The sequence below is a fragment of the Rhinoraja longicauda genome, chromosome 11 (assembly GCF_053455715.1).
Source record: "Rhinoraja longicauda isolate Sanriku21f chromosome 11, sRhiLon1.1, whole genome shotgun sequence".
NCBI lineage: Eukaryota > Metazoa > Chordata > Chondrichthyes > Rajiformes > Arhynchobatidae > Rhinoraja > Rhinoraja longicauda.
In genome coordinates this window covers 46,675,059-46,702,136 of record NC_135963.1, presented here as the reverse complement: position 1 = coordinate 46,702,136, position 27,078 = coordinate 46,675,059, and the positions used below count along the sequence as shown (strand labels likewise).

The window sequence follows — 27,078 nt, the reverse complement described above, 5'->3', positions numbered from 1 at the left end:
CCAAAAATCAGGGGGTGAAATGTCTGAGGTTGGATTTGAGCTGCTCTGCATTTCAATGCTTACCTTTTGATTGTGATTCATCGTCACTGTCGGAGCTGTCATTTCCAATTAAATGCTTGGGCTGAATTTGGGCTGAAATATAAAAAAGGAATTATATTAGTTTCAGAATCAGTCACTGAATTATTTAATGTTATGTTGCTGATCTCCATTTTCCTTCAGAGCATTAGTTCCAGGATTTCAGAATGTCGATGTCGGCAAAGGGTGAACAAATTTAAAAAAAGTCCTGATGCAGGTCGTGAGAAGTTGGTAATTTGGCAGTGCAATGCACTTTGAACTGTTAGTCATGACCAAAGTCTGTAGGCCTCTATTCAGTCCTTCATAATCCATCCAGAGAATGAACTCATACTGACTGCATTTCTTCATTAAATCATTCCTAAAATCATTTCAGCAGTTTCAACTTCATAATTCGACTCATAACTCTAGTCTAAAAATAATCACTCTTTATAAAGAACCTTGCAATATCTATACAAAAGTTAACTTTTATAAGTCTGAACCAGTATCAAACCTACTCTTGCAACACTAGTCTCGCTATAGATAGACACAAAAAGCTGGAGTAATTCAGCGGGTCAGATAGTCTATATCTTTACCTACAAATACTAAATGTATTTCATCAGACTGTTTATTTTTTTGTATTAATGTCAAATTGTGATACCACCACATCAGGAATAACAGCTCTCAGCTCTCAGTCAGTTAGGGGGTCATAAGAATGGGAATTAATTTGGATTGTTGCTCCCAAGAGCATTGAGATAACTGTGATATTATTTCAGGGCCAACTTAGCTAAAATCAACTGATTCAGTACAAACAAAATGGGGATATCTGAATTTAAGTCTGAATACATATTAAATACATAATCATAAGTAAGATCATTTGATTGGAGCAGAATTAGGCCATTCGGCCCATTCAACACACGGTAGATTGGTGAGCAAAATTAGAGCACATGGTATTGGGGATAGAGTGTTGACATGGATAGAGAATTGGTTGGCAGACAGGAAGCAAAGAGTAGGAGTAAACGGGTCCTTTTCAGAATGGCAGGCAGTGGCAAGTGGAGTGCCGCAAGGCTCGGTGTTGGGGCCGCAACTGTTTACCATATATATTAATGATTTGGACGAAGGAATTAGAAGTAACACTAGCAAGTTTGCAGATGACACAAAGCTGGGTGGCAGTGTGAACTACAAAGAGGATGTTAGGAGGTTGCAGGATGACCTGGACAAGTTGAGTGAGTGGGCAGATGCATGGCAGAAGCAGTATAATATAGATAAATGTGAGGAACAGCGAGACCTGGATGTACTTCTACACCAGTCACTGAAAGTTGGCGTGCAGGTACAGCAGGCAGTGAAGAAAGCTAATGGCATGTTGGCCTTCATAACGAGAGGATTTCAGTATAGGAGTAGAGGTTCTTCTGCATTTGTATAGGGCCCTGGTAAGACCACATCTGGAGTATTGTGTACAGTTTTGGTCTCCTAATTTGAGGAAGAACATACTTGTAATTGAGGCAGTGCAGCGTAGGTTCACGAGATTGATCCCTGGGATGGCGAGACTGTCATATGAGGAAAGATTGAAAAGACTAGGCTTGTATTCACTGGAGTTTAGAAGGATGAGAAGGGATCTTATAGAGACATATAAAATTATAAAAGGACTGGACAAGCTAAATGCACGAAAAATGTTCCCAATGTTGGGCAAGTCCAGAACCAGGGGCCACAGTCTTAGAATAAAGGGGAGGCCATTTAAAACTGAGGTGAGAAGGATTTTTTTTCACCCAGAGATTGTGAATTTGTGGAATTCTCTGCCACAGAGGGCAGTGGAGGCCAAATCACTGGATGAATTTAAGAGAGAGTGAGATAGAGCTCTGGGGGCTAGTGGAATCAAGGGATATGGGGAGAGGTTGGGCACTGGTTACTGATTGTGGATGATCAGCCATGATCACAATGAATGGCGGTGCTGGCTCCAAGGGCCGAATGGCCTCCTGCATCTATTTTCTATGTTTCTATGAATGGGATCGATGGTGACTTGGTAATTTGGAATCAGGACTGGCTTGCTCATAGAAGACAGAGAGTATGGGGGAGAAAGGTGGTATTCTGGCTGGAGGTCTGTGTTTATTGGAGTTGTGCAGGGATCAGTGCTGGTATCACTGTGATATATATAAATGACTTGGACAAAAATGTAGATTGGTTGGTTAGTATGTTTCCAGACTTCACAAAACTTGCAAGAGTTGAGGGGAGTGAAGAAGGCTGTCAAAAGATACAGCAGGACATATATCAGTTACATGTATGGGCGGGGAAAAGACAGATGGAGTTTAATCAGGGCTAGTGTGAGCTGCTGCACTTTGGAAGGTCAAATGTAAGGGGAAAGTATACAGGTAATGGCAGGACCATTGACATCATTGATGTACATAGCAGTCTAGGAATATAGATCCATGAAAGTAACAACACAAGTAGACAAATTTGAAAGAGTTAATGGCTATTAACTTTGCATGATAGAATGCTTGGCCATTGTCTGCAAACCTGCTTGTATGCTTTTGGGGCTTCTATATTGTTGAAAGTGGAGGGATGTTATTTGCTCACAAGGATGTGTCTGGTAGCTGAAACTTACAATCCTAGGAAACCACAGAAATAATAAAATGGTAGAATGAATGAACAGGATGAGCCTGAACCTTGGGTCCTGAATAGCTGATGTTTGCAAAATTGCACCAGGATGTAACAATGAATTAGATTGCAATCACCAGGCAGGATGTAACAATGTGATTCCTAAAGCCTATAGAGCGGTATATCCTGTATAAGAAAATAACTGCAGATGCTGGTACAAATCGAAGGTATTTATTCACAAAGTGCTGGAGTAACTCAGCAGGTCGGGCAGCATCTCGGGAGAGAAGGAATGGGTGACGTTTCGGGTCGAGACCCTTCTTCAGAATCCTGTAATGCCTGGGAAGGATGTCTGGGAAAGACGATGGACAATGCTCTGGCTAAGATTAGGATGTGGTTAACTGTTGACTACTTGTGGGAGTGTGTAAACAAGACCTTCTGTGGTATGATAAGGATCCTTACCTTCGACTAATGATGTATTGTGTGGAATATTTTATGACTGTAAGGTGACAAGTATATTGTGTTCCAATACAATGTGATTGATTTGAAGGAAATGGTGTGTTAAACATTCTTGCTGCAAATTCTGTATAAAAATGCTGCGAAAATGCTGTATCTTTGGGTGGAAGCAAGGGGAGTGCCGAGTATGGTCATACACCCTTAGCACTGATCCCCCCACTCCCGTCTGACGATAATTAAAGCTTTGCTTGGTTTACCTTCAACTGTTTGTGTTGTTTGTTTTAAGAACGAAACTTTAACAGAGTGGTAAAGGGGATACATTGATTGCTTGCATTCATCAATTGGGGATTTAGAAGAGTCAGGAAGTCATTATGCAGTTTTATAAAACTTTGTTTTGGCCACGTTTGTAGTAGTATTTTGTGCGGTCTGGTTGCCCCATCACTGGAAGGATGTGGAGGCTTTGGAGAAGGTGCAAAAGTTTATCAAGATGATGTATGGGTTAAAGGTATTGGCTATAAAGAGATCTGAAGGAAGTAACTGCAGATGCTGGTTTAAACCGAAGATAGACTGAAAGTGCTGGAGTAACTCAGCGGGACAGGCAGGATCTCTGGAGAGAAGGAATGGGTGACGTTTCGGGTCAAGACTGTTCTTCAGACCCGAAATGTCACCCATTCCTTCTCTCCAGAGATGCTGCCTGTCCCGCTGAGTTACTCGAGCACTTTGTTTCTATCTTAGCTATAAAGAGAGGTCGGGTTAACTTGAAATGTTTTCTCTGGAGGCTGAGGGGAGACCTGGTAGAAGTTTATAAAATTATGAGAGGCATAGATCGAGTAAACAGTCTATTTTTTTTCCTCAAAGTGGAAATGTCAAATACTAGAGGGCGAGTAAGGAGAGAGGGTAAAAGTTTAAAAGGAGATGTATGGGGCAAGTTTTTTTTTAAACACAGGATGGTTGGTGCTAGGAACATGTTATCTGATTGTGGTGTTTAAAAAGTTTCAGATATGAATGTGAATATAGAGGGAATGGAGGGTTAGGGAACACATGCAGGCAGGATTTGTTTAATTTGGCATCATGCTTGGCATGACATCATGGGCCGAAATGTCTGTTCCTGTGCGTTACTATTCTACGCTCTATGTTATGTCAGGACTCGTATAATTATTATCATCCAAATTCTATGGAAAGATACTCAAAATCATTGTATCTTTCTGTGTTGATGCCTTTGTTGATATTCTCAACACTGATGCTGCACAAAGATGCATTCTCAGCCCCCTATTACACTCCTGATACACTTAGGACTGTGCAGCCAAATACCAAGCAACTCAATCAACAATAGATAAAATCCTGGAGTAACTCAGAGGGATAGGCAGCATCGCTGCTCCATCAATTTGTGTCTATCTTCGATTTAAAGGGGTAGGCCATTTAGAACTGAGATGAGGAAAAACTTTTTCAGTCAGAAAGTTGTGAATCTGTGGAATTCTCTGCCTCAGAAGGCAGTGGAGGCCAATTCTCTGAATGCATTCAAGAGAGAGCTGGATAGAGCTCTTAAGGATAGCGGAGTCAGGGGGTATGGGGAGAAGGCAGGAACGGGGTACTGATTGAGAATGATCAGCCATGATCACATTGAATGGCGGTGCTGGCTCGAAGGGCTGAATGGCCTCCTCCTGCACCTATTGTTTATTGTCTATTGTCAATTGCAAGGATGTCCTTCCTCAAATTAGGAGACCAAAACAGTACACAACACTCCAGACATGGTTCCACCAGGGCCCTATACAACTGCAGAAGAACCTCTCTACTCCTATACTGAAATCCTCTCGTTATGAAGGCCAACATGCCATTAGCTTTCTTCACTGCCTGCTGTACCTGCACATTTAACCTCACATTTATCTATATTATACTGCATCTGCCACACATCTGCCCACTCACTCAACCTGTCCAGGTCACCCTGCCACCTCCTAACATCCTCTTCACAGTTCACACTGCCACCCAGCTTTGTGTCATCCGCAAACTTGCTAGTGTTACTTCTAATTCCCTCTTCCAAATAATTAATATATATGGTAAACAGTTGCGGCCCCAACACCGAGCTTTGCGGCACTCCACTCGCCACTGCCTGCCATTCTGAAAAGGACCCGTTTACTCCTACTCTTTGCTTCCTGTCTGCCAACCAATTCTCTATCCATGCGAACAGTTCTAGAAATGTGCAAGCTCAGCTATACAAATTTAGAAGCCTTCATGTGTTTTAGTTGTCAAAATCTGAGTAGCTGCTCGGTAGCTGGTGGGAATCTTGGCTGGAAGACCAGCACTCAGAGTCAGTGGGGTTTAAGGAGAGAAGAAACTCCAAATGATGTGACAGTACTGGAATAACAGTGAATTGTTGCACGTCACAAGGAAATATTTCAAAATGGGGGAAAGACAAATCTGGGATAAAATCCATTCTGGTTTACCGATTATTCATCAATTCTATGCTTACTGCAGAGTATATATATATATATTTTTAACAAAGATGCAAAGGATGAAGGGTAGATGAATAAAACGTCTGTGGTTTGTGTTCACCATCTGAATGCTGAAATGAAACTGCAACTGTGGTGCACCTTGTTCCAGACTACCGGGTGCCCCATCCTGCTCTCTTTCACCTCTGACCTTGGTACACTTTCGGCTCCATTTGTCCAGCGGTCGGACAACAGCAACGGCTGGTTTTCAAATCGAGGCGCAAATATGTTACTGGAAACCTCTTGCGAGCAAGAGTATTTCTACCCTCGTTGATTAGAAGGTGCAATCGCCACAACATGATGCTGCCACTGGGAAACCAAATTATCAAGGACTGAACCCACAGCATTGTGTGGCTTCAGTGTGCAGTTCATCTCATTTTGATACCTCCAAAGCTCAAGGGCTTGATTTGATCAGATAAGCGTCTATGTTAAGAATATGCTTATGTCATGTGACCTCATTTGACGAGCAATGCAAAGATGACCCAAATAGTAGAGCTGCTGCTTCGCAGCACCAGGGACCCTGAATTAAATCCTGACCTCAGTTGATGTCTACGTGGAGTTTGATGATTTCCCTGTGACCACATTTTCTCCTCTGGATGCTCTCTGATTCTCTCTTGCATCCCAAAGATGTGCAGGTTGATGTTAATTAGCCACTTCCCCGAAAGTATAGACAATTGGTGGAAGCTGGGGGAAGTTGATGAGAACCTGAGGGTGGTTAGTACCTGGAAATAGCTCAGAGGCAGTGCTTGGGGCAGGTACAATTACAATATTTAGAAGACATTTAGTTAGTCATGTCTATGAAGGAACTGCAGATGCTGGTTTAAACTGAAGATAGACACAAAATGCTGGAGTAACTCAGCGGGACGGGCAGCATCCATGGAGAGAAGAAATGGGTGATGTTTTGGGTCAAAACCCTTCTTCAGATTATCAGCTGCCTGTCCCGCTGAGTTACTCCAGTTACTGCCTGTCCAAAACTTCATCCTCAACATTGATGGTCTCCCAGTATCCACCTCCCCTCACATCCGGAATCTTGGAATCATCTTTGATCAAACCCTCTCCTTCGACAAACACATCAAACACATCACAAAGACAGCCTTCTTCCACCTCAAAAACATTGCCCGTCTCCGTCCATCCCTCTCCTCCACAGCTGCAGAAACCCTCATCCACGCCTTCATCACCTCCCGTCTGGACTACTGCAACAGCCTCCTCTATGGCGCACCCTCAAAAATCATCAGTAAACTTCAATACATTCAAAACTCCGCTGCCCGTCTACTCACCCACACCCCGATTCGTGACAATATCACCCCCGTCCTTTACAAACTCCACTGGCTCCCCATCCCCCAGAGAATCCAGTACAAAATCCTCCTCATAACCTACAAAGCCCTCCATAACCTGGCCCCATCCTACCTGACCGACCTCCTCCACAGGCACACTCCCACCTGCACCCTCCGCTCTGCTGCTGCCAATCTCCTATCCCCCCACATCCGGACCAAACTCAAAGCCTGGGGGGACAGGGCTTTCTCCATCGCTGCTCCCACCCTATGGAACTCACTACCCCAAACTGTTAGAAACTCCTCCACACTCACCACATTCAAAACATCGCTGAAGTCTCACCTGTTCAGTACTGCCTTCAACCACTGAAGGTCACCTCACCTTTCTCTGTTCGTTTACTTATTTACTTATTTATCTATTTATTCATTTCCCTATGTTCTCTAAATCTCTGTAAAGCGTCTTTGAGTATATGAAAAGCGCTATATAAATGTAATGCATTATTATTATTATGTGTCTATCTTAGTTGGGTTCATGGACAGGATAAGTTTTGAGGGATATTGGACAAATGAACGCAGATGGGACTAGCTCAGTAGGGACTCTTTGTTCGCATGGTTGAGTTGCGCTGAAGGGCTTGTTTCCGTGCTGTATAACTTTGTGACTATGAGGAGCATTAAATGGGATTAGTTTAGAATCTGTGTAAATGGGGGTTGACGGTGTGGACTGATCTGCATTTCTAAACAACTAATTAATTACTACTGAAACCTGCTTCACTTACATTCACTTCGCAGTCATAATATTTTGTGCCACAGTACTGTTTGTAAAGAATATATGGATTCCGAGAAGGCTAATCATTGCCTCACATCTGCTCTGCCTTCCAATACGATCGTGGCTGGCTTAACAACTCCACCACCCGTACCAGCCCCACGTGTCTTGATTATCTTAATAACCCAAACATTTACTGATGCACGGTATCAATGCCTGATCCTCTACAGCCCTCACCAGTAGAATATTCCAAAGATCTTATCAGTTATTGGTTGAAGAAATGTTTTTCTTCTATCATGAATGCTACCCCCCATTCAGAAACAGCTGGTTTTAGACAGCTCAGGTGGAGGAAACTGCTCTGCAATGCCCTACTTTGTTTTAAATTATTTTCTGTAAAGACCATAACCTCTCTGCATACCGTGTACATTTCTAGTGTTTTGGCAAAAAAAAAAATCCTGGTACTTTTTCCGGTGAATAGGCCAAAAATCATAGTATTAAGAAAACAACATTAAAATTGGAAGAATGGTGGCACTTCTGTTCTGTTACACGACACTGCTCACCTGCAATTCTGGAGACTGGACCAACCCTTATTTAAATTCAGCAGTGCATAATTTGACTGGCCAGCCAATACAAAAAAGAAAGAACAAGGGAACTTGCCATTTAGCTGTCCAAGGGAGCATACATGGAGCAATGGCTTCAGGTAGACACATGAGACTCTGGGTAGTGCAATGAACTGAAGTCTGCTCTGATGACCCTTGACTGTGAACCACTGTTAATTTTCAACAATTACTGGAACTGTCCTAGTCAAGAGTTGTCAGAAATTGTCCCAATGCTTTATTGTAAAGTCTATCATGTACAAGGTACATGCTCTGGGCTTGCAGCATACAGCCTCCACTAATTTGAGGCTAAATTAAAAGGTCTCACTTGGTGTAGGATGGGTCATTGTAGGAAATGGAAAAATTACCCTTGCACCAGTGCAGTGCATACAAAGCTTTGAGTTGGGCCTATGGTAGAATGGGGATGTCATTGCATTTGTTATCTGATGAGGAGGCTCTCAACACTCATGACAATGAAAAAAATAACATGGTGAATCGAGGACCAGAGGACATTGGTTTAAGGTGAAGGGGAAAAGATTTAATAGGAATCTGAGAGTTAACTTTTTCACACATATGGTAGCGGCTGTGTGGGACCAACTGCCAGAGGAGGTAGTTGAGGCATATCTATCCCAATGTTTACAAAACGGTTAGATAGGTACATGGATAGGACAGGTTTAGAGGGATATGGGCCAAACACAGGCAGGTTGGACGAGTGTAGCTGGGACATCTTGGCCAATGTGGGCAAATTGGGCCGAAGAGCGCATGTTGTTTCATGCTGTTTCACTCTATAACTCTACGTCTTGTTAAACTAATTGATACCACGGTTTTTCAATGAAAACGCATCGTAATTGCTAGCATGGCCTGTATTTGCAGTTAAACAATGAGGGAAGGAGTCTTAAGGCAGGCTTGTGTACAGTAACTGTCAGCAGCCAATTTGGCATATTCCTGGGTTAAAAATTAACCCATATGTCATCAGAGGCAGCCAGTGGAGCAGAGGAGGGTGGAACAAACAAACAGAACCCACCAAGCATTTCTCCCTCAGTATGCAGAGCAGACTATGATTTAAATGTAGCGGGTTACTGCTGTTAATATCAGATTTACATTGACCAAACTTCCTGTTAGAACTAGATTGCTTCTCGTGATAAGAATACAAAGAACATACTTATCCAGATCTCATCTTTTTGACATGTGTAGAATTCCAGGACTTTATTGATGTTACTAAGCAAGACTGAACTAGCTGACTCCTCTCCACCCACTCTCAATTTCATGCCTTCTTCCATTTTTCCGTGTAACTTCCAGTCCATTTAATAAGGGCAGAAAGTTTCAATTTTCCTTTTTTTTTGTGAATAACTTCCAGAGAATTATAAATCCATTCCGTTTCACTAAATTCATCCTATTTCAGCCTCGAAGTGGATTTCACAAGATTGTTACAAACCTTCACCAATACTGTTACTGCAGAACAACTTGATGTGCATTAGCCAGCAACCTAAAGGGAGCCAGCATCAAGTGAACAGGTCTGATACATGGCACCTGGTGATGCAGAGTGAAACTATACCCGCAAAGAGAGAATTTGCATGTTTGTTTGCATTCCTATGTTGTTTTAACAGAACCACAGAGTCAACCCTGTAAACTCAGTGACATACTTTGAAGGTTACCAGCTCCTGTATTTTCTATGGAAAAAAAACTTTAAATGTTTAATACTGGAAAAGCTTAATTTATAATGTTGAAGTCAAGTTTACATAAAGTTTTGCCTCCATGGAAGATAAACAATTCCACAATCCTTCCATAAATAACTGTTTTACGCAGCATGCGTGCTTTACTTAAAGGGAAAAGAGAAGCCGTAATTTAGACATGGACTGGAATCAGACGAATGATTTACATTCATCCTCGTCTCATTAAAATCTGATGTGCTTCATTTTTCTGAAATTGATTCGAAATATGTCGTTTGGGGAAGAGATCCCTTTGGGATTAGGGATTAGAGACTGCTGGCAAAACCAAAGTCTCGATTGTAAAGAACATACAGGGAGAAACCGATGAAGCTAACATAAAGGAATTTTGAACGCAGCTTGGAATTTATAACATTCACTGACAACCAGAATCTGCAGATTGTTTAAGCTGTTGTTGCTTTAGGTCTGGTATCTTTCAAATACCCATTTAAATAAGCGATACCTCAAAAAGACTAGAATTACCATCTTTTTATGTATACTAATGGCTATCTCCTTTTGTTCAAATGCTGCACCCCATCTATGAATGCTCATTGTTATGTGGTTGCTTATACTTCCGATAAAGAAATAGAAGCATTCTAATTTTCCACGAAACAATGCTTGTACATATTAAATACGAAGGTGATTGCTCTGGAACTAAAAAAACTCAGTATGATTCCAATGATTCTTACCAATTCCTACAAATGTACCAGAGAAAGCACCTTGTATGCATCACAATTTCATCACAACCACTCTGCCCATAGACACAGAACTCGTTGATTTCATTAGATTTACCACAAACGCACCCTGGCCTGAAATTCACTTAGACTATCTCTGACACCTCCGTCCCCTTTCCTGATCTCTCTTTCTCCATCACAAGGGATGGTCCCTCGATTGATGGATAGTATAAACCCACAGACTTCCACAGTTATCTGGACTATATCTCCTCCTACCCTGCCTCTTGCAAAGACAATATCCCCAACTCTCAATTTCTCCATCTCTGCCGCATCTACTCACAAGATGAGGCTTTAAAATTCCAGGACATCTGAGATGTCCTCTTTCTTTTGTAAATTGGCTTCCCCATGTTGTCATGGATGGGTCCCTCACCCACATCTCCATATGGCCCGTAGTTCTGCTCTCATTCCCTCTCCACCCAGACGGAACAAGGAAAGAGTTCATTTGGTCCTTACCTTACACCCCACCAGCTTCTGCATCTAACACACCATTCCCTGACATTTCCGCCATCTTCAAGTCATCCTAAATTTCTTTCCACTCCCACCCCTATCTGCTTACTGCAGAGACTGCTCCTTCTGCACCTTAAATTTTTCTTGGGAAGTTTACAAACCAATGGCATGCTCTCTCCCTGTCCCTCCCCCACCCTAGTTCTCTGACTAGTTTCATTGTCCTTCAGATTAATTTTACTGATTGCATGCCACCCTGTCACCTTCCCCTCAACTAACAATGAACCATTCTACATTTCCTTACCATTGTCTGCTTTGATATGTTGTTTTTACACCTTACTCTTCCACATCTTTAGACTCCCTCTCCCCTGACTCTCAGTCAGAAGAAGGGTCTCAACCCGAAACATCACCTATTCCTTCTCTCCAGAGATGTTGCCTGTTCTGCTGTGTTACTCTAGCATTGTGTCTATCTTCGGTATGTACATTGAAATCTCAAATTTTAAGTAATTAACCAACAACATCCCCATCTTCCTCCACCTCTGTTCCAGCTTTCCCCTCAGTCTGAAGAAGTGTCCTGACCTGAAACTGCCTCGTTTCCCTGAGCCATTGAATGGAGCTTTCTGAATCAAGACCCATGACCCATGAGTATTTCAGAATGGTTTATCGATGCATGCAAGGGCCCCTGTGAGAGGGTGCTCCAGAAGGTTACCGAGGACATTTCGGGCTTTGTAAATATCCCTGAAAAATAGATTCATATGGAGTTATTTGTGCAGTACCTAGCTCTTCTTCCATGGTCGTGGAACATTGGTTGTTGGCATTGCTTACTCCAAGCACTCGATTAAACAATATGGAAAACGCACTGCCCCAAACACCTATCAATGAAAAAGAGGAAAAGTAAAATTAAAACAATGATTTCACTAAAAAAAGTTGATACATTTATGTATGGTGACAAAATGGGAGAATTTCAACTTGGCTGAGACTGAGAGTCCTGGCTGTCAGTTGCACTTACACCTGTGTCTGGTTCTACTGAAGAGAACAACACTGAAATCATGGAGGTCCTTCTCCACCCCTGATGTCCTTGGTCCTACTACTGTAATACCCCTCAGTCATCTTTTCTACTATCACCCCAAAATCTTTTTAACCCGAGACATTGGGCATGGTAGGAAAATAATTGCTTCAGAAGATATGGAATATGTGGTGGGATATTGTGATGATACAGACTGTGATGCTAACAAAATTCATCTGGAGGCAACTTCCAGAGACACTCAATATAGGGATCAAATAACCTGTCAATTGATTTTCATGAGATTTTTCCTTTTGGCACGATGACAAAGTAGAAATTTGCAAAATTATATTAGTAATAACTTGTTTGCATTGCCACAACAATACTGTCTGAAATCCCATTTTCCATTTCATTTCCTTACCCATTAAGAAATGAAGTGGGTTCTCTTCGTATTTCTTTATCACTGTTCCCATGAAGAACTTGCTGCCAAATATGCTGGGATGCATGAACGTTCCATATTTGGCCATCCCAATCTCGTACGGACTGAATTCCACCCAGTCTATAAATTAAAGAAATAAATTTAAGGGAGGGAGAGTCATTGTGAAAGATTGTTGATTCAAAATAATATCACTCATTCAATCCACTATGTAAACACTAAGCACTCTTTTTAGTGTCTATCAGTATATCCATAAATATCTATATTTAGCATGGGAGAATATATTGACCGAATAGTCTAATTAAATAGTCAAGTGGATACAAATGAGGGTGTGCCTGGAACACCTAAGAAATTGAAAGCAAAGTTCCTATTATTAATCTTTCATTCTAATTTTAGAACACTGGCAGGATTTTCACACCCAGTTTTTTGGGGGGTTTTAAAATTATAACTAAAACTATTTTCTTTGCCCTTTTTAAAAATAAATTTCTGTCATAGGCTTGCGTGACAAATTGACCTGCATTGTAGGTTCCTAAATGTGTAAAATAAGTTGTAACTATTATTTGAAAAATTCAAAGGAATGATTGATTCAGATTTTTCAATTGTAATCATGGCAAAACTTATCAGTATTCTCTAGCATTATATTGTCACAATGACTAACCTCAGAACTCGGTGTTTTGTTCTCGTGATTTACCGTGATATGGTGGAATGTGAGAAATCAGTGGAATTGGTGAGCACTTAAGCTATTTAATAATTAATCTAATTGTAAAATATATTGGAATATTATTAAACTTTCAAGCCTTTAAAAAGTTTAAAACTGAAATTTCCCTCAGAAAAGTATGAACATACATCCATGTATGTAATGGATTCAAAAATAAAACTAGAACAGGGTGGACCTGTTGGGCCCAAAGCTCTCCTGCATTGGTCTAGCACCCTCATCTCCCCCACTCCCCCCATTCTCCTCCTCCCCCACTCACCCATTCCATCCCCCCTTAAACCCCCCTGATCCCCCTCCTCCCCTCACCCACTCCATTCCCCATCACCCCCCCCCCTGATCCCCCCTCCTCCCCTCACCCCCTTCACCCACTCCATCCCCCCACAACCCCCCTTATCCCCCCCTCCCCCCACTCCATCCTCCGATCCCCCCTCCTCCCCCACCCACTCCATCCCCCCTCAACCCCCCCTGATTCCCCCCTCCCCTCACCCACTCCACCCCCCCACAACCCTCCTTATCCCCCTCTCCTCCCATACCCCCCACCACTCACCCACCATGCTCCCTCAACCCCCCTTCTCCCATCCACTCCATCCCCCCTCTCCCCCCCCTCCTCCCCTCACCTCCACTCTTAGGGGCTCTCCGGCACGTTCCCCCCTCCTCTCACCCACTCTATCCCCCCTCAACCCCCCCTTATCAATAGTAAAGAGGAAAACAGCAGGAATGCGAGATATAATAATCAAATAAAGCTAGTAAAATATGTAGAAAAGCAACATCCACCCTAATCGAAGAGCCTGACGGTAGAGTGTGAATTAGATATTGCAGCATTCCAGTTATGCATACCCAACAGTTGTACTAACTCGGATATAATTACCCAATCGAAAAGACCTACCTGCAAACATGAGTTCAGAGACATCTGGCTTTACATGTAAACAGGAGAATAAAGGTAATGGGCATTGCCCATTGTGGATCTTGTTTCTCATCTCACTCAATTTAAAGTTCATTCTCTGTAATACAATAGATATTTGAATATATTTGAAAGTATCTAAAACAATCAAAATACATTACATGGATACAAAATGGATCAGTGTTTCCAATATCACTTTCTCCTTTTCAAACCTAAACAACAATTGACAAGTTCTACAGTTTTCTTAATTATAGTGTCACACTGTGGAAACAGACCCTTTCCCCCAACTTGCCCAAGCTGGCTAACACTAGTCCCACCTGCATGCAAAAATAATGATTTTGCCGGGGATTTTTGAGAAAAATGATAGAGGCTAAGTTGGCCCAAGAACCCACTGCAAGTTAGTCTATGAACCAATGTTGCATGCTCAGATCAGTTGACAGAAGAAAAGAACACAAGCAATGTTATCTTACCCAATTATCCAACACCATTGATATGAACGATACTATCAAGTATGCATTTTAAAAGTATTTATAATTGGCTAGGCTTACATGATGAGATTAACAAAAAACACACGTATGTTAAACACACCAAGATAGACAACATGGTAAGTAGTGTAGATGTGATCATGATGAATTAACTTAAACAGAGGGCAGTTCAACCTACAACACTGGCAGTTACTAGCAGTAACTAGCAGTTATTCATGTGATAGGAGTAGAATTAGGCCATTCGGCCCATCAAGTCTACTCTGCCATTCAGTCATGGCTGATCTATCTCTCCCTCCTAACCCCATTCTCCCGCCTTCTCCCCAAAACCCTTACACCAGTACTAATTAAGAAACTGTCTCTGCCTTAGAAAGTATAAGAAGATGACTGCAGATGCAGGTACAAATCGAAGGTATTTATTCACAAAATGCTGGAGTAACTCAGCAGGTCAGGCAGCATCTCGGGAGAGAAGGAATGGGTGACGTTTCGGGTCGAGACCCTTCTTCAGACTTAGAAATATCCATTGACGGCCTCCACAGCCTTCTGTGGTAAAGAATTCCACGGATACACCACCCTCCGAATTATTCCTTGTTCATTTTAAAGGGAAAGGGAAATCTAAGGCATCAATAGAAGCAAATGTGAAGCCATCCACTGAATATAAGAAACCATCGCTTTCACTGTACAATACGTATATACTATGGCCTACCTAAATTGTGATACTGCAGACTCTAATACCATGTTACATAGAAACATAGAAAATAGGTGCAGAGGAGGCCATTCGGCCCTTCGAGCCAGCACCGCCATTCATTGTGATCATGGCTGATCATCCACCATCAGTAACCTGTGCCCAACCTCTCCCCATATCCCTTGAAAGTCTAGATACACTACATCCACTGGCTCCCCTTCATCCATTTTACTTGTCACATCCTCAATAAATTCCAGAAGCTTAGTCAACCATCATTTCCCTTTCATAAATCCATGCTGACTTGGACTTATCCTTTTTCTGCTATGCAAATGCACCGTTATTACCTCTTTAATAATTGACTCCAGCATCTTCCCCACCACCAATGTCAGGTTAACGGGTCTATAATTCCCCGTTTTGTCTCTCGCTCCTTTCTTGACGAGTGGGATAACATTAGCTATCCTCCAATCCACAGGAACTGATCCTGAATCTATTGAACATTGGAAAATGATCACCAATGCATCCACTATTTCTAGAGCCACCTCCCTGAGTACCCTGGGATGCAGACCATCAGGCCGCATCATCCAACCTGCTCCTGTTCCCACTTTTGATGCTTCTGACCTCCCTGCTGGCCATACCCCTGGGTTGCCTGGCATTAGCCACACCAGCCACTCCCGCCTGGAGCCTTGATGTCTGCCCATCCTGACTCGCTTTCATTTGCAGCAGGCCCTTCAGACCAAACTAATTGCCTCTGAGAATAAGCGAGTTTGGTATCTCGACTGATCATGCGCAGGTCATAGGTGGCAAGGGCTAAACATTATCGGCGGCTGATCTGCTGCATGTATACAGATCTGCGTTTCATCCGTATTTTCCAGTTTTGCTCCATGGAGGTAAGAAAATACTGCTTTAAAAATTATTAATTAGGGGTATTTATGGTTAATTTGTACAAGACTACGATGATTTTGTAGGTTTTATTGTTTTATGCTTCGATGAATGAGCGAGATCGTTACGATTTTCGTTTGCATTGTAACTTGCTCCTCAAGCGGGAATACGTTGCACTTCCCAAACCATGAGTTATTCTCGGTTTCCCGGATTGTGGGCAATGCAAAAGAAAAACAAATGTTTGAGTGAATGAATTGCTGCTTTGTGCGGGTGGTGGCTACAGTCCAGAATGTCAATGGATGACCACTGTAAACTTGAAGCTGCTGTTCGTGCAGCGATTAGACAGCTGCGGAGGTCAGCATCCAGCGGAGTGGTTTGTCTGATCAAACCCTCCCTATAATATCACCCAGTAGCTGGAGTAACTTACCGGGACAGGCAGCATCTCTGGAGAGAAGGAATGGTTGACCCTTCAGGAAGGGTCTCAACCTGAAACATCATCCATTCCTTCTCTCCAGAGATGCTGCCTGTCCTGCTGAGTTACTCCGGCATTTTGTGTCTATCTTCGGTGTAAACCAGCGTCTACAGCTCCTTCTTACACGTTAAAAAATCCCGCCGCTTGGTGCTTCATTGCGGGTTACAGAGCTCCCTCCCACCCCAAGCAATGTCATTTGTACCGCCGTCCAGAGTAGTCACAAACCTTGTGATCTTGCTTTTTAACCATTTGCTTAACTTCCTGTATTCACTCTGCAGAACCTCAACCATTTTTGTACATATGTTTATGGAAATATAATCAGTAATTATGGCATGGGATCCATTGACATCTCGGGAAAGACATATTTCAGAACTTCCTCAGTACAATAACCACTTGGGCTGTGTGTCCTGATATTATGAAATAAAGAATTATTCTCAACTTACATTTGCAATCAGTGTTTCACCTATGAGCATCCCAAATATATCAGTAAAGGTGACGGGCTGTCCTGCCATCTTCTTCTGCCACAAGGCCTCTAAGTATCGTCTGACCTTCACAGGATTTAGCAGGAACATTGGATTGTGGCTGACATTTTCCATTAGTTCTTTGTTGATTTCACCAGGTCCTTTGGTTGGAAATTCTGGGTTACAATATAGTTTTGACATGTACCTGGTTGAGGAGAGAGATGTGGAAGAGAATAACTCAAAGCATTTCAGCACGTCCATGTTTTCCCTTGTTTTCCACTGGAACTCGGCTACCACCACCCTTCCCTTAGCCTTCCCAAAGAAAGCAAATGGAGCCCCAACCCTTCGTCATGTATCCAACAAGATTTGCATAGCTCATCTTAACAAAATTCTGGCCTTGTAAAGCTCAAGATTTTTGAGTCCAAAAGGAATGAAATGCTCATATCAAATCTGAAACATGCAAAAGAGCAGAATTAAAAGAGTTAAATGTTGGCACCTAAATCAGAGAATTACTCTGGATTTCCAACCATACCTAATAGCAATGTTAAAATACTGTGCCTCATGCACCACTCAGAAATTGATCTTTGAGAATAAAAGCAGCATTTGTGACAAGTTGTGACACTTATCTTTCCAAAAGATTAAAATAACTGCCAATGGATACTGAAATGTTTCGTCATTCATTGTCTTAATATGGTCCTATGGGCAAATGCATAACCATTCTTATTGCATGACATTTGAAATGACTGTAAGTGGCCGAATCCTAGAAAATACAAGTGTTTCCAAAAGGAAAAACAAGATCATGATTTGGATAGACACAAAATGCTGGAGTAACTCAGTGGGACAGGGAGCATCACTCGAGAGAAGGAATGGGTGACGTTTCGGGTCGAGAACCTTCTTCAGACTCCTTCTCTCCAGAGATGCTGACTGTCCAGCTGAGTTGCTCCAGCATTTTGTGTCCATCTTCGGATTAAACCAGCATCTGCAGTTCCTTCCTACACATCATGATTAGGATGGGTGATTGATCATATTCCCCATCTTAGCTATTGATTTTAAAGCCAAAAACATGTCTTCCCTAAATGACCCCTTCTGTGATCAGCTAATTTAGCACAGAGAGGTGATCATGCTAGGCTACCAAAATATCTCTAAAATCATACTGCAGCTGCCTTAATCTATTTGGCCACTAAGAGAGACTCAATATATTTAATGATACAATTTTATTCAGGCTACAATGAGGTCTCTAGATGTGGAACTTACCAGGTAGAACCAGAGAGGCCAGCGACGTAGGTTGTACAGTCAAAGACTCCGGATTCCACTAAAGCCTTCATTGCACCAGAAAGCCCGATCATTGCTCTAAATCCTCCACCAGAACCCAGAATAGCTATCGTCGGCACCTGAAATACAACCGAGAGTGTAGCATTATGACTTCTTTAACCATGGTTCCAGAGACACTGCCAGGGGCACTGCCAGCTGAGAGCCTCACACAAAGTGGTACATTCCTGCATTCCTCCTCATGTATTGCACGAGCCTCCTGAGGCTAATCACCACTTGCAGGATGGCTGCAGCTACCATTCCTTCAGCTACAATTCTGTGAGAGATTATTACGACCACAGGGATCACACAGGAGATGAACACAAGGCCTGGTTTGTGTTCATCGTGATCTGTCCCAATGCTACAGGGCACATCACAGAGCAATTTGCATTAATGCCACTGCAAAGTCTTTTTGGCAAATTCATTTTCACTAGTTCAACCTCACACACGTTTTGAGCTAGACTAACAATGGAGGACATCTACTGTGGCTAATTCAACCTGTAATGGTTAGTGTAAACTTTCCAAATATGGTGTTCCAAGTTATTGCAACTTACTTCAGCATTCCTATCAAACCTAGACTAATCAGGAGTGTTACAAAACTAATTGACTACGGGTGCTGTACTGTAAGGAGTTTGTACGTTCTCCCCGTGACCTGCGTGGGTTTTCTCCGAGATCTTCGGTTTCCTCCCACACTCCAAAGACGTACAGGTATGTAGGTTAATTGACTGGGTAAATGTAAAAAAAAAAAATTGTCCCTAGTGTGTGTAGGATAGTGTTAATAGTGTTAGTGTGCGGGGATCGCTGGGCGGCGCGGACTTGGTGGGCTGAAAAGGCCTGTTTCCGCGCTGTATATATATGATATGATAATTGGCTACAACGAAATAATGTTATTCCAGTTATTGCAATTCCAGTCTGCAACAAATTCTGTTGCATATTTACCTCGTTCCAGCGTATTTTTACATCCATCCACTTCCACAAAGTTAACCTATCCCTCCTTGTCTACATTGAAGGACAGATAACTTACAGGGGAGAAACTACATAGAAACTACTCAGAGACAGCTCCAAATGTTAAGGTCCACATCAGTACAATCTCTATTCATGGGAATGGAGAGCACAGATACCTTCACAGTCCAGAGGTAGCACTGGGTAGAATTTAAATAGGTTATCTTTCAAAAGATTTTCCGGCAAACGGTGGTCCAGCCACCCCTCCCCCCTCGGAGACAGAGAGCGCACTTGAAATCTCCCCCAGGAAGTCCTTCCGCCCACCCCCCCCCCCCCACCCCCCTGAAAATGTTGTGCCCAGGCTGGGTGAGGCAGCCGATCTCGATCTCGTCGAGACTTCCGTGCCAATTGGCGGGTCGAATTTGCTCACTGTGGCTGGGGCTCTGGAATTCCAGCCCGGCTGGAGCCGGCAGATCTGTCCCCCTAGCCGACCTCCGAGGCCGGCTTTACAGGCCAGTATCTTAGCCCCATAAGACCATGACCTCTGTTGGTCCGACAAAACGGATAATTTGGCAAGGCTCTGGAACCAAGGGTGCCGGAAAATCGGTGGTGGATCTGTACTCCAACAACAGCCTAGATCAGAGGTGATCTGCCAGCCTTTGAGAAGTCTATCTGTGTATAACTGTGGAGTGGAACAAAACCTCCAGTTACAAAGCACCGTTTAATATTTTACTATGACTTGCGTAAAGGGTTAATGGTATCGCAGATCAGTTGGACTAAAGCACTTATTATCGGCAACGTAGCGGTGGATCTATTGCCTTACAATCCTGACTACCGGCGCCGTCCATACGGAGTTTGTACTTTCTCCTCATAAGCTGCATGGGTTTTTGCCGGGTGCTCCGGGTTCCTCCCACAATGGCGTACAGGTTTGTAGGTTAATTGGCTTGGTATAAAATGTAAAGTGGTGCCCTTCAAGTGGTGCCCAGGGCACGTGCCATACCTGCCATACCCTAGATACCCCACTGATCCCAATACAAAGTCCTCAGCAACAAGTTCATCACAAGTTGAGGGCTTACCTCCCGGGTTGATTGTGGTGCATTCATGGAATTATTGGGACCCAAGAGGTTCTTGATTCCTTCCATAACATTTTCCCTTCTCTTCTGCCTGAATATTTTTTCCTCATCACAGAGTGCCATGCTGAATCGAAGATCAACTGAAGAACTAGAAGGAAATTGGGAGTGATTACAATGAAACTGAACATAAAGGATAGTACATAGTGGGAGTTGCCACTCAACCTTATATGCATGGATAAAATTATACGGTAGAACTCTAAATGGTTTAAATGGTCTTTAGTCAAGTGACACCATGTTCAATCTTCCCTGGTATCACACACATTTTTCATAAAATACATCAGTGAGAAAATAATACTAATACCTTGACCACCAGAACACAGAAAAATAGGAGCAGAACTGGCCATTTAATTGTTTGAGACTGTTTCGGGTTTCGAGCATGGGAACAGGCCCCTCGGCCCACCAACTCACAGCTCCCGAGGTCAGGATCGAACCCGGTCTCTGGTGCTACAAGGCAGCAGCTCTACCAGCTTCACTAATGTTCTTTGGAAACAGTTTCTTTGACATGTGAACAGGAAAGTGAATTTACATTAAAGTATTTTAGCTCAAAGGAATAATGTGGATGCATCAGGCTGTAGCCACCCAGGTTTGGTTAAGTAATTGGAAAACTGCCATGTTAGCTGCCACGGCAAGTTCGCACAGATTAGAGAATGTGAACCAGTTGTAATCATTAAAAAAATTTTTTATACTGCCTCTGTAGATTTGACTATTTCGAGAACAACATTGTACCCTTATAAAGACAACTTATCAATAGGCATGATTATTGTGAAAACATTTATCACTGTTAATGTGTGGTCTGTGGTCACCCAGCTAACAATCATGTTTTAATACTACTTCGTAAAGGATGAAAAGACAGTTCTCCTGAAGAGAGTGTCATGGGGTTAACAGAGCACTGAGGCAAGGAATAGTCAAGAAGGTGTGAAGAAGAAAGGCCACGCGTGAAGTTTGACCTTTCCATCAGGTAAAGAACAGAAGCAAAGATATGCTCTCTTGTAAAACTGTTCACAAGGCAATGAAGAACAATTGAACTGCTGGCCAATGTCAGGAGTCAATAAATGCGAATGATCAGTAATCAGTATCAAAAACAGTTACACACCCAAATAAGGTGTGTCACTGTACTTTTAGTATAAAAGCCACGACTACTTGCATCTTGGTAGGAAAGCTTGAGAACAGCTCCTCTGTATGCATGGAAACAACCTCTTACTAAGTGCTGATTCTGCATTTTAATACCGTCTGTTTAGTCCAATAGGAAGAAGAGTTTCCCATAATGTATGTTTCTCTGCTGACCTTCAGATCCTTGCACAACCTCTATGGATCTCAGCACACCTCCTGACCACCGCTGTTACTTATGCTCCTGTGGCAGTTGTCAGAGAGCTGAATGCTTCCTCCTGGGACTAGACAAAACCCCATTCTGTACCTCTGGATTTCCTTTCTCAAGCATAATCTTTAACTACCCTCTCTCCTCGGGACCTTATCCACTTGATTCCCCAACCTTATCCACACCACCATCACCACCACCCTCACGTGTCTCAGTTGACAATTCATCTCCATCCTAAAGGAATCATGTGTTTCAGGACCTTCGATTAGCGGTCCCTGGTTCTCCCCTTCACCTTCTAAGGGGGGTTGAGGGGGATGAAGTGGGGGAAGGGTGGGGGAGGAGTGGGGGAAGGGTGGGGGGAGGAGGGAGGGGGGAGGATGGGAAGAGGGGGAGGAGGGGGAGAGGGAAGGAGAGGGGGAGGTGGGGAGGAGAGGGTACTGCACCAATGCAGGAGTGGTTTGGGCCCAACTTGGTCTAGTTATAATTTAAACATGTGAAGAATGAAATAAAATACCAGAGCAAAAGGAGGCTACAGACTTTTGGCTGTTGAGTAAACCTCCTGCTTGTGAAAAAAAGCAGTTTTTATGTCTGACTGTGGCTGGTTTGACAGTCCGGAGTCGCCTCCCAGAGGGAAGTACTTCAAATAATTTGTCGCCCGGGTCAGAGAGGTCAGAGATGATCTTACCCGCTCGATTCCTGGCCCTTGCAGTGTACAGTTCATCGATGGGGGGGGGAAGGTTGCAGCCAACAACCTTCTCGGCTGATCGAACGATGCGTTGCAGCCTTCGGATGTCATGCTTGGTGGCTGAGCCAAACCAGACCATGATGGAGAAGGTGAGGACAGACTCTATGATGGCAGTATAAAACTGGACCATCATTGCCTGTGGCAGATTGTGTTTTCTCAGCTGCCGCAGGAAGTACATCCTCTGTTGGGCCTTTTTGACTATGGAGTCAATGGTGGCCTCCCATTTAGGGTCCCTGGAGATGATGGTTCCAAGGAACTTAAATTATTCCACAGATGTGACTGTGTTGTTGTTGATGGTAAGTGGGGGAGGGGAGGGGAAGCTCTCCTAAAGTCTACAATCAGTTCCACTGTCTTAAGAGCATTGAGCTCCAGGTTGTTGCGCACTCGGATGTGCCACCCTGCCACTTCCATTGGTTGAAAGCACAGGTGATCAACCTGTAAAGGTGGCTCAATTTTCTCAGATTCTTGTCCTAAAGCTGCAACTTGGCTAACAACCATGGTCATTCTGCGCACATCCACAAATGTCAGCAGGAATCCACATAGAAACATAGAAAATAGGTGCAGGAGGAGGCCATTCAGCCCTTCGTGCCAGCACATATGGGAAGAAGATAAATATCTGAGACTGAGATTAATCAAAAAGATAAGATTATTTGAGTATTATAATCCATCTTCTTATTTCAAACTTTTGTATCTTTCATGGGCAATGAATTGTTATTTGAGGCTGTTTTTTTAACGTCCTACTATAGTTTTGGTAATAGCCCAAATGACCATCTGTACAATTTCACCAGGGCTTACCACTCTTCTGTCCATTCTATGGCAGGATATCCCTGAACCACTGTGGAAACTGCTGAAGCCCATGGGATCCAAGGTAAAGATCCAATACCAGCCAATCCAGCTTTCCAATGCAATCATAAAGCATGTTTGTCTGTAAATTCCAGCTTTATAGGAATACTTACCAAACTTCCAAGGACATGTCCATAAATACTGTAGTCACCTAGAAAAGATTAAAGAAATGATTAATATGGTGCATGGTGCAGCACACACAGGAACAAAGATATCATGGAAACCGGCAACTTCTACAACTGGCATCTGGAATTAAACAAAATCATAGTTACTCCAAGATATTCTCCCCTTCGCTCTCAAAAGTTGGGGCATAAAACTTGGCTGCAAACCCCGCAGGCTATCCTGCCACGGAATGCTTCACCGACAAGGTTGGTTGTGTTTGTAGCCAGCACTCGCACAAATATGCTGAATCATTTGGTAATAAGTGAAAGTGGAGACATCAACTAATTTTGAATATAGACCTGGGCTGTTGAAGCCAACTGTAGTACCCCCAACTACTGCACGGACTAAACCTTGCACATTTAGCAGAGTAGGAAAAGTTGTCTGAAACTCTCAATCTTCTTATTATACACAAGTTACACCTAATGTGCCTTATCATGCAGGAGACCCTGAGAACATAGAAGAATTTGCCATGGAGGATTTTCCTGGGTTTCTGCAAGTTCCCCCTGGGAAGACTGGATGTTGGCACTGGATTGTAAGCGCCCTTTATGGGCGACTATTTGCATACTTTGGCAAGGTATGCAAGCAAAGAATTTCACTGTGACTTGTCACATGTGACAAAAAGTATTCAATTCAATTCAATGATGTGCGGGTAGTTTATTTGTGAGGTCAGTGAAGAGTGGCATTAGTTTGTCACTGGTCACGTCTATCTCAGTATTTCATTTGTTATTGCTTTGGGTGGGCTGGAAAACCTGATGTGGCTCACATTTAAATCCATCCTCAAAAGAGAACTACAGGTTTTCATTAAAATGTGATCTTCTAATTTGTAATCTTATTGAATCACCAGGGAACAAAACCTGAAGGAAGGTTGCCAATCGAGACCAAGTACATTGAAAAATAAGGAGGCGGGGCAATTTAGCACGAGTTCCTGTTAACCACAACCCTACCCAAATGATAACCTGTCCCTGACAAAGAAGCTGGGATTGTAAACGATACAAACCCCATAGAATGGCCTGAGTGGTGGGTTTCATGGAAATGTGTCATTTTGGTCTTTGTTTAAATCTGCTCTTTTCCCAGTAAATCCAAAAGCAACCTAACTGGCTGCTCCCAGTTTCTTTGTATCAGATATTTCCCAAATCTAATTTATAAAAATTGCAATTGTCGCTTGCCTCAACAAGCCCAGTTGCAAAACATACAAAAATATCGCAACTTCCAAGGAACACTGCTCAACGTACTTCCCTGAGGCAATTCTAAATCAATAACATTTCACTGGCCAAGGTTTATACTTTGAAAATTAAATGTCTTTGTCTCCCATTATCAATGTGGATTTGTTAAAGAGTATTGAAAATCATGAAAGGTGTAGAAATGGAAAGAAACTGTTCACTTTGGCTGAGGTGCCAAGTGATAATGATAGGGAACATGTATGAAAACAATTGGCAAAAAGATCGACAAAGTAACATTTTTAAAACACAGAAAAGTTGGGAACTGGAATGCACTGCCACTGAAGCAGATGTAATTGTTGTTTTCAAATACAAGCTGCACAAGTATCTGAAAATAAAGATATGCAGGACTTTGGGGAGAAGATGAGAGTGCAACTGGCTGGATTGCTCTCATATTAAGCTAATGGCTTCCTTCTATGTGTAGGGAGGAACTGCAGATGTTGGTATAAACCAAAGATAGATACAAAAAACTGGAGTACATGAGTTACTCCAGTTTTTGTGTCTCTCTTTGGCTTCCTTCTATCACGTAACCATTCTATGATTCCAATATGAATTCTATTTTTTACTAAATAAGGCAGGAAAGCTAACGAAGATTGTTTTGAGAGAAAAGGATTATAAAAGATAAAAATTAAAATGTTGTCACCACCAACCATGGATTGAAGAATGTATTCATCAGCACTTGCAAACAAAGTCAATACTGGTAATTTAACCAATGGCTTCTTTCAAAGAGAAGTCAATTGGAAAATGTCTTGCTCTGCTGCTCCTGGGGAAAGCCAGTTGTAAACAGTTAACTTATGGGCACAATTTATTTATTGATTGTCAGGATTCAGCCCATCCCTAACTGCCTAAGAGAAGGGGGTAGAGAGATACAAAATGGAGTAACTCAGCGGGACAGGCAGCATCCCTGGAGAGAAGGAATGGGTGACGTTTTGGGTCAAGACCTTTCATCAGAGTGAGAGCTGTCTTCTTAAACTGTTGCAGTCCTTCTGCTGAAGATACCCACAGTGCTGTTGGATACAGAGCAATGATGCAGGAAAGATAATATATTCTCCAGTGAGAAAGGTGTGCAACTTGAATGGAAACCTGCAGGTGGCGATGTTCCCATATGCCTGAAGTCCTATGCCAAGTTAGGAAAAGGGGACGTACAACGAGATCTGGGTGTCCTAGTGCATCAGTCTGAAAGGAAGCATGCAGGTCCAGCAGGCAGTGAAGAAAGCCAATGGAATGTTGGCCTTCATAACAAGAGGAGTTGAGTGTAGGAGCAAAGAGGTCCTTCTGCAGTTGTTCAGGGCCCTGGTGAGACCGCACCTGGAGTTCTGTGTGCAGTTTTGGTCTCCAAATTTGAGGAAGGATATTCTTGCTATTGAGGGCGTGCAGCGTAGGTTTACTAGGTTAATTCCCGGAATGGCGGGACTGTCATATGTTGAAAGACTGGAGCAACTAGGCTTGTATACACTGGAATTTAGAAGGATGAGAGGGGATCTTATCGAAACATATAAGATTATTAAGGGGTTGGACACGTTAGAGGCAGGAAACATGTTCCCAATGTTGGGGGAGTCCAGAACCAGGGGCCACAGTTTAAGAATAAGGTGTAGGCTATTTAGAACGGAGATGAGGAAAAACTTTTTCAGTCAGAGTTGTAAATCTGTGGAATTCTCTGCCTCAGAAGGCAGTGGAAGCCAATTCTCTGAATGCTTTCAAGAGAGAGCTAGATAGTGCTGTTAAGGATAGCGGAGTCAGGGGGTATGGGGAGAAGGCAGGAACGGGGCACTGATTGAGAATGATCAGCCATGATCACATTGAATGGTGGTGCTGGCTCGAAGGGCCAAATGGCCTACTCCTGCACCTATTGTCTATGTCCTTCTTGGTGGGGGAGGTTGAAGGACAAGGAAATACTATTGGAATAGCTTGAGGAGTAACGCTTATGCATTCTGTGGAGTGGTACTGCAATGTTTGTTGAGCAGCATGCTGGCAGTGGGTGTTAGGAAAAAAACTGCAGAGGCTGGTTTAAATTGAAGGTAGACACAAAATGCTGGAGCAACTCAGCGGGACAGGCAGCATCTCAGGAGAGAAAGAATGGGTGATGTTTCGGGTCGAGACCCTTCTTCAGACTGATCTTCAGACAAGCTTCAGAACTACCGCAGGTTGCTGATGATGATCTATGCCAATATAAAGTTTGCATTTCACTGCTGCACAAGGGAGGTCATCCACACTCCACACTCAAGGAGATGAGACCATCTAATTTTCCTTCAATCCACAGTAGGAGACAGAGCAGGTGCAGGG

The 27,078-nt window shown here is 42.9% G+C and overlaps 1 protein-coding gene across 1 annotated transcript in view; it reads right to left on the bottom strand.

Annotated features, from left to right (window-relative positions):
* The window catches only part of LOC144597863 (cytosolic phospholipase A2-like), a 99,456-nt gene that overhangs the window by 20,388 nt on the left and 51,990 nt on the right, over positions 1-27,078 (bottom strand). The window contains exons 6-13 of the mRNA XM_078407577.1: positions 23,530-23,567; positions 20,457-20,601; positions 18,385-18,521; positions 17,113-17,335; positions 14,137-14,251; positions 12,521-12,658; positions 11,873-11,968; positions 64-132 (exon numbers count right to left, since the gene is read on the bottom strand). Coding sequence (XP_078263703.1) covers positions 64-132; positions 11,873-11,968; positions 12,521-12,658; positions 14,137-14,251; positions 17,113-17,335; positions 18,385-18,521; positions 20,457-20,601; positions 23,530-23,567 — 961 coding nt within the window. The remainder of the gene's footprint in view (positions 1-63; positions 133-11,872; positions 11,969-12,520; positions 12,659-14,136; positions 14,252-17,112; positions 17,336-18,384; positions 18,522-20,456; positions 20,602-23,529; positions 23,568-27,078) is intronic.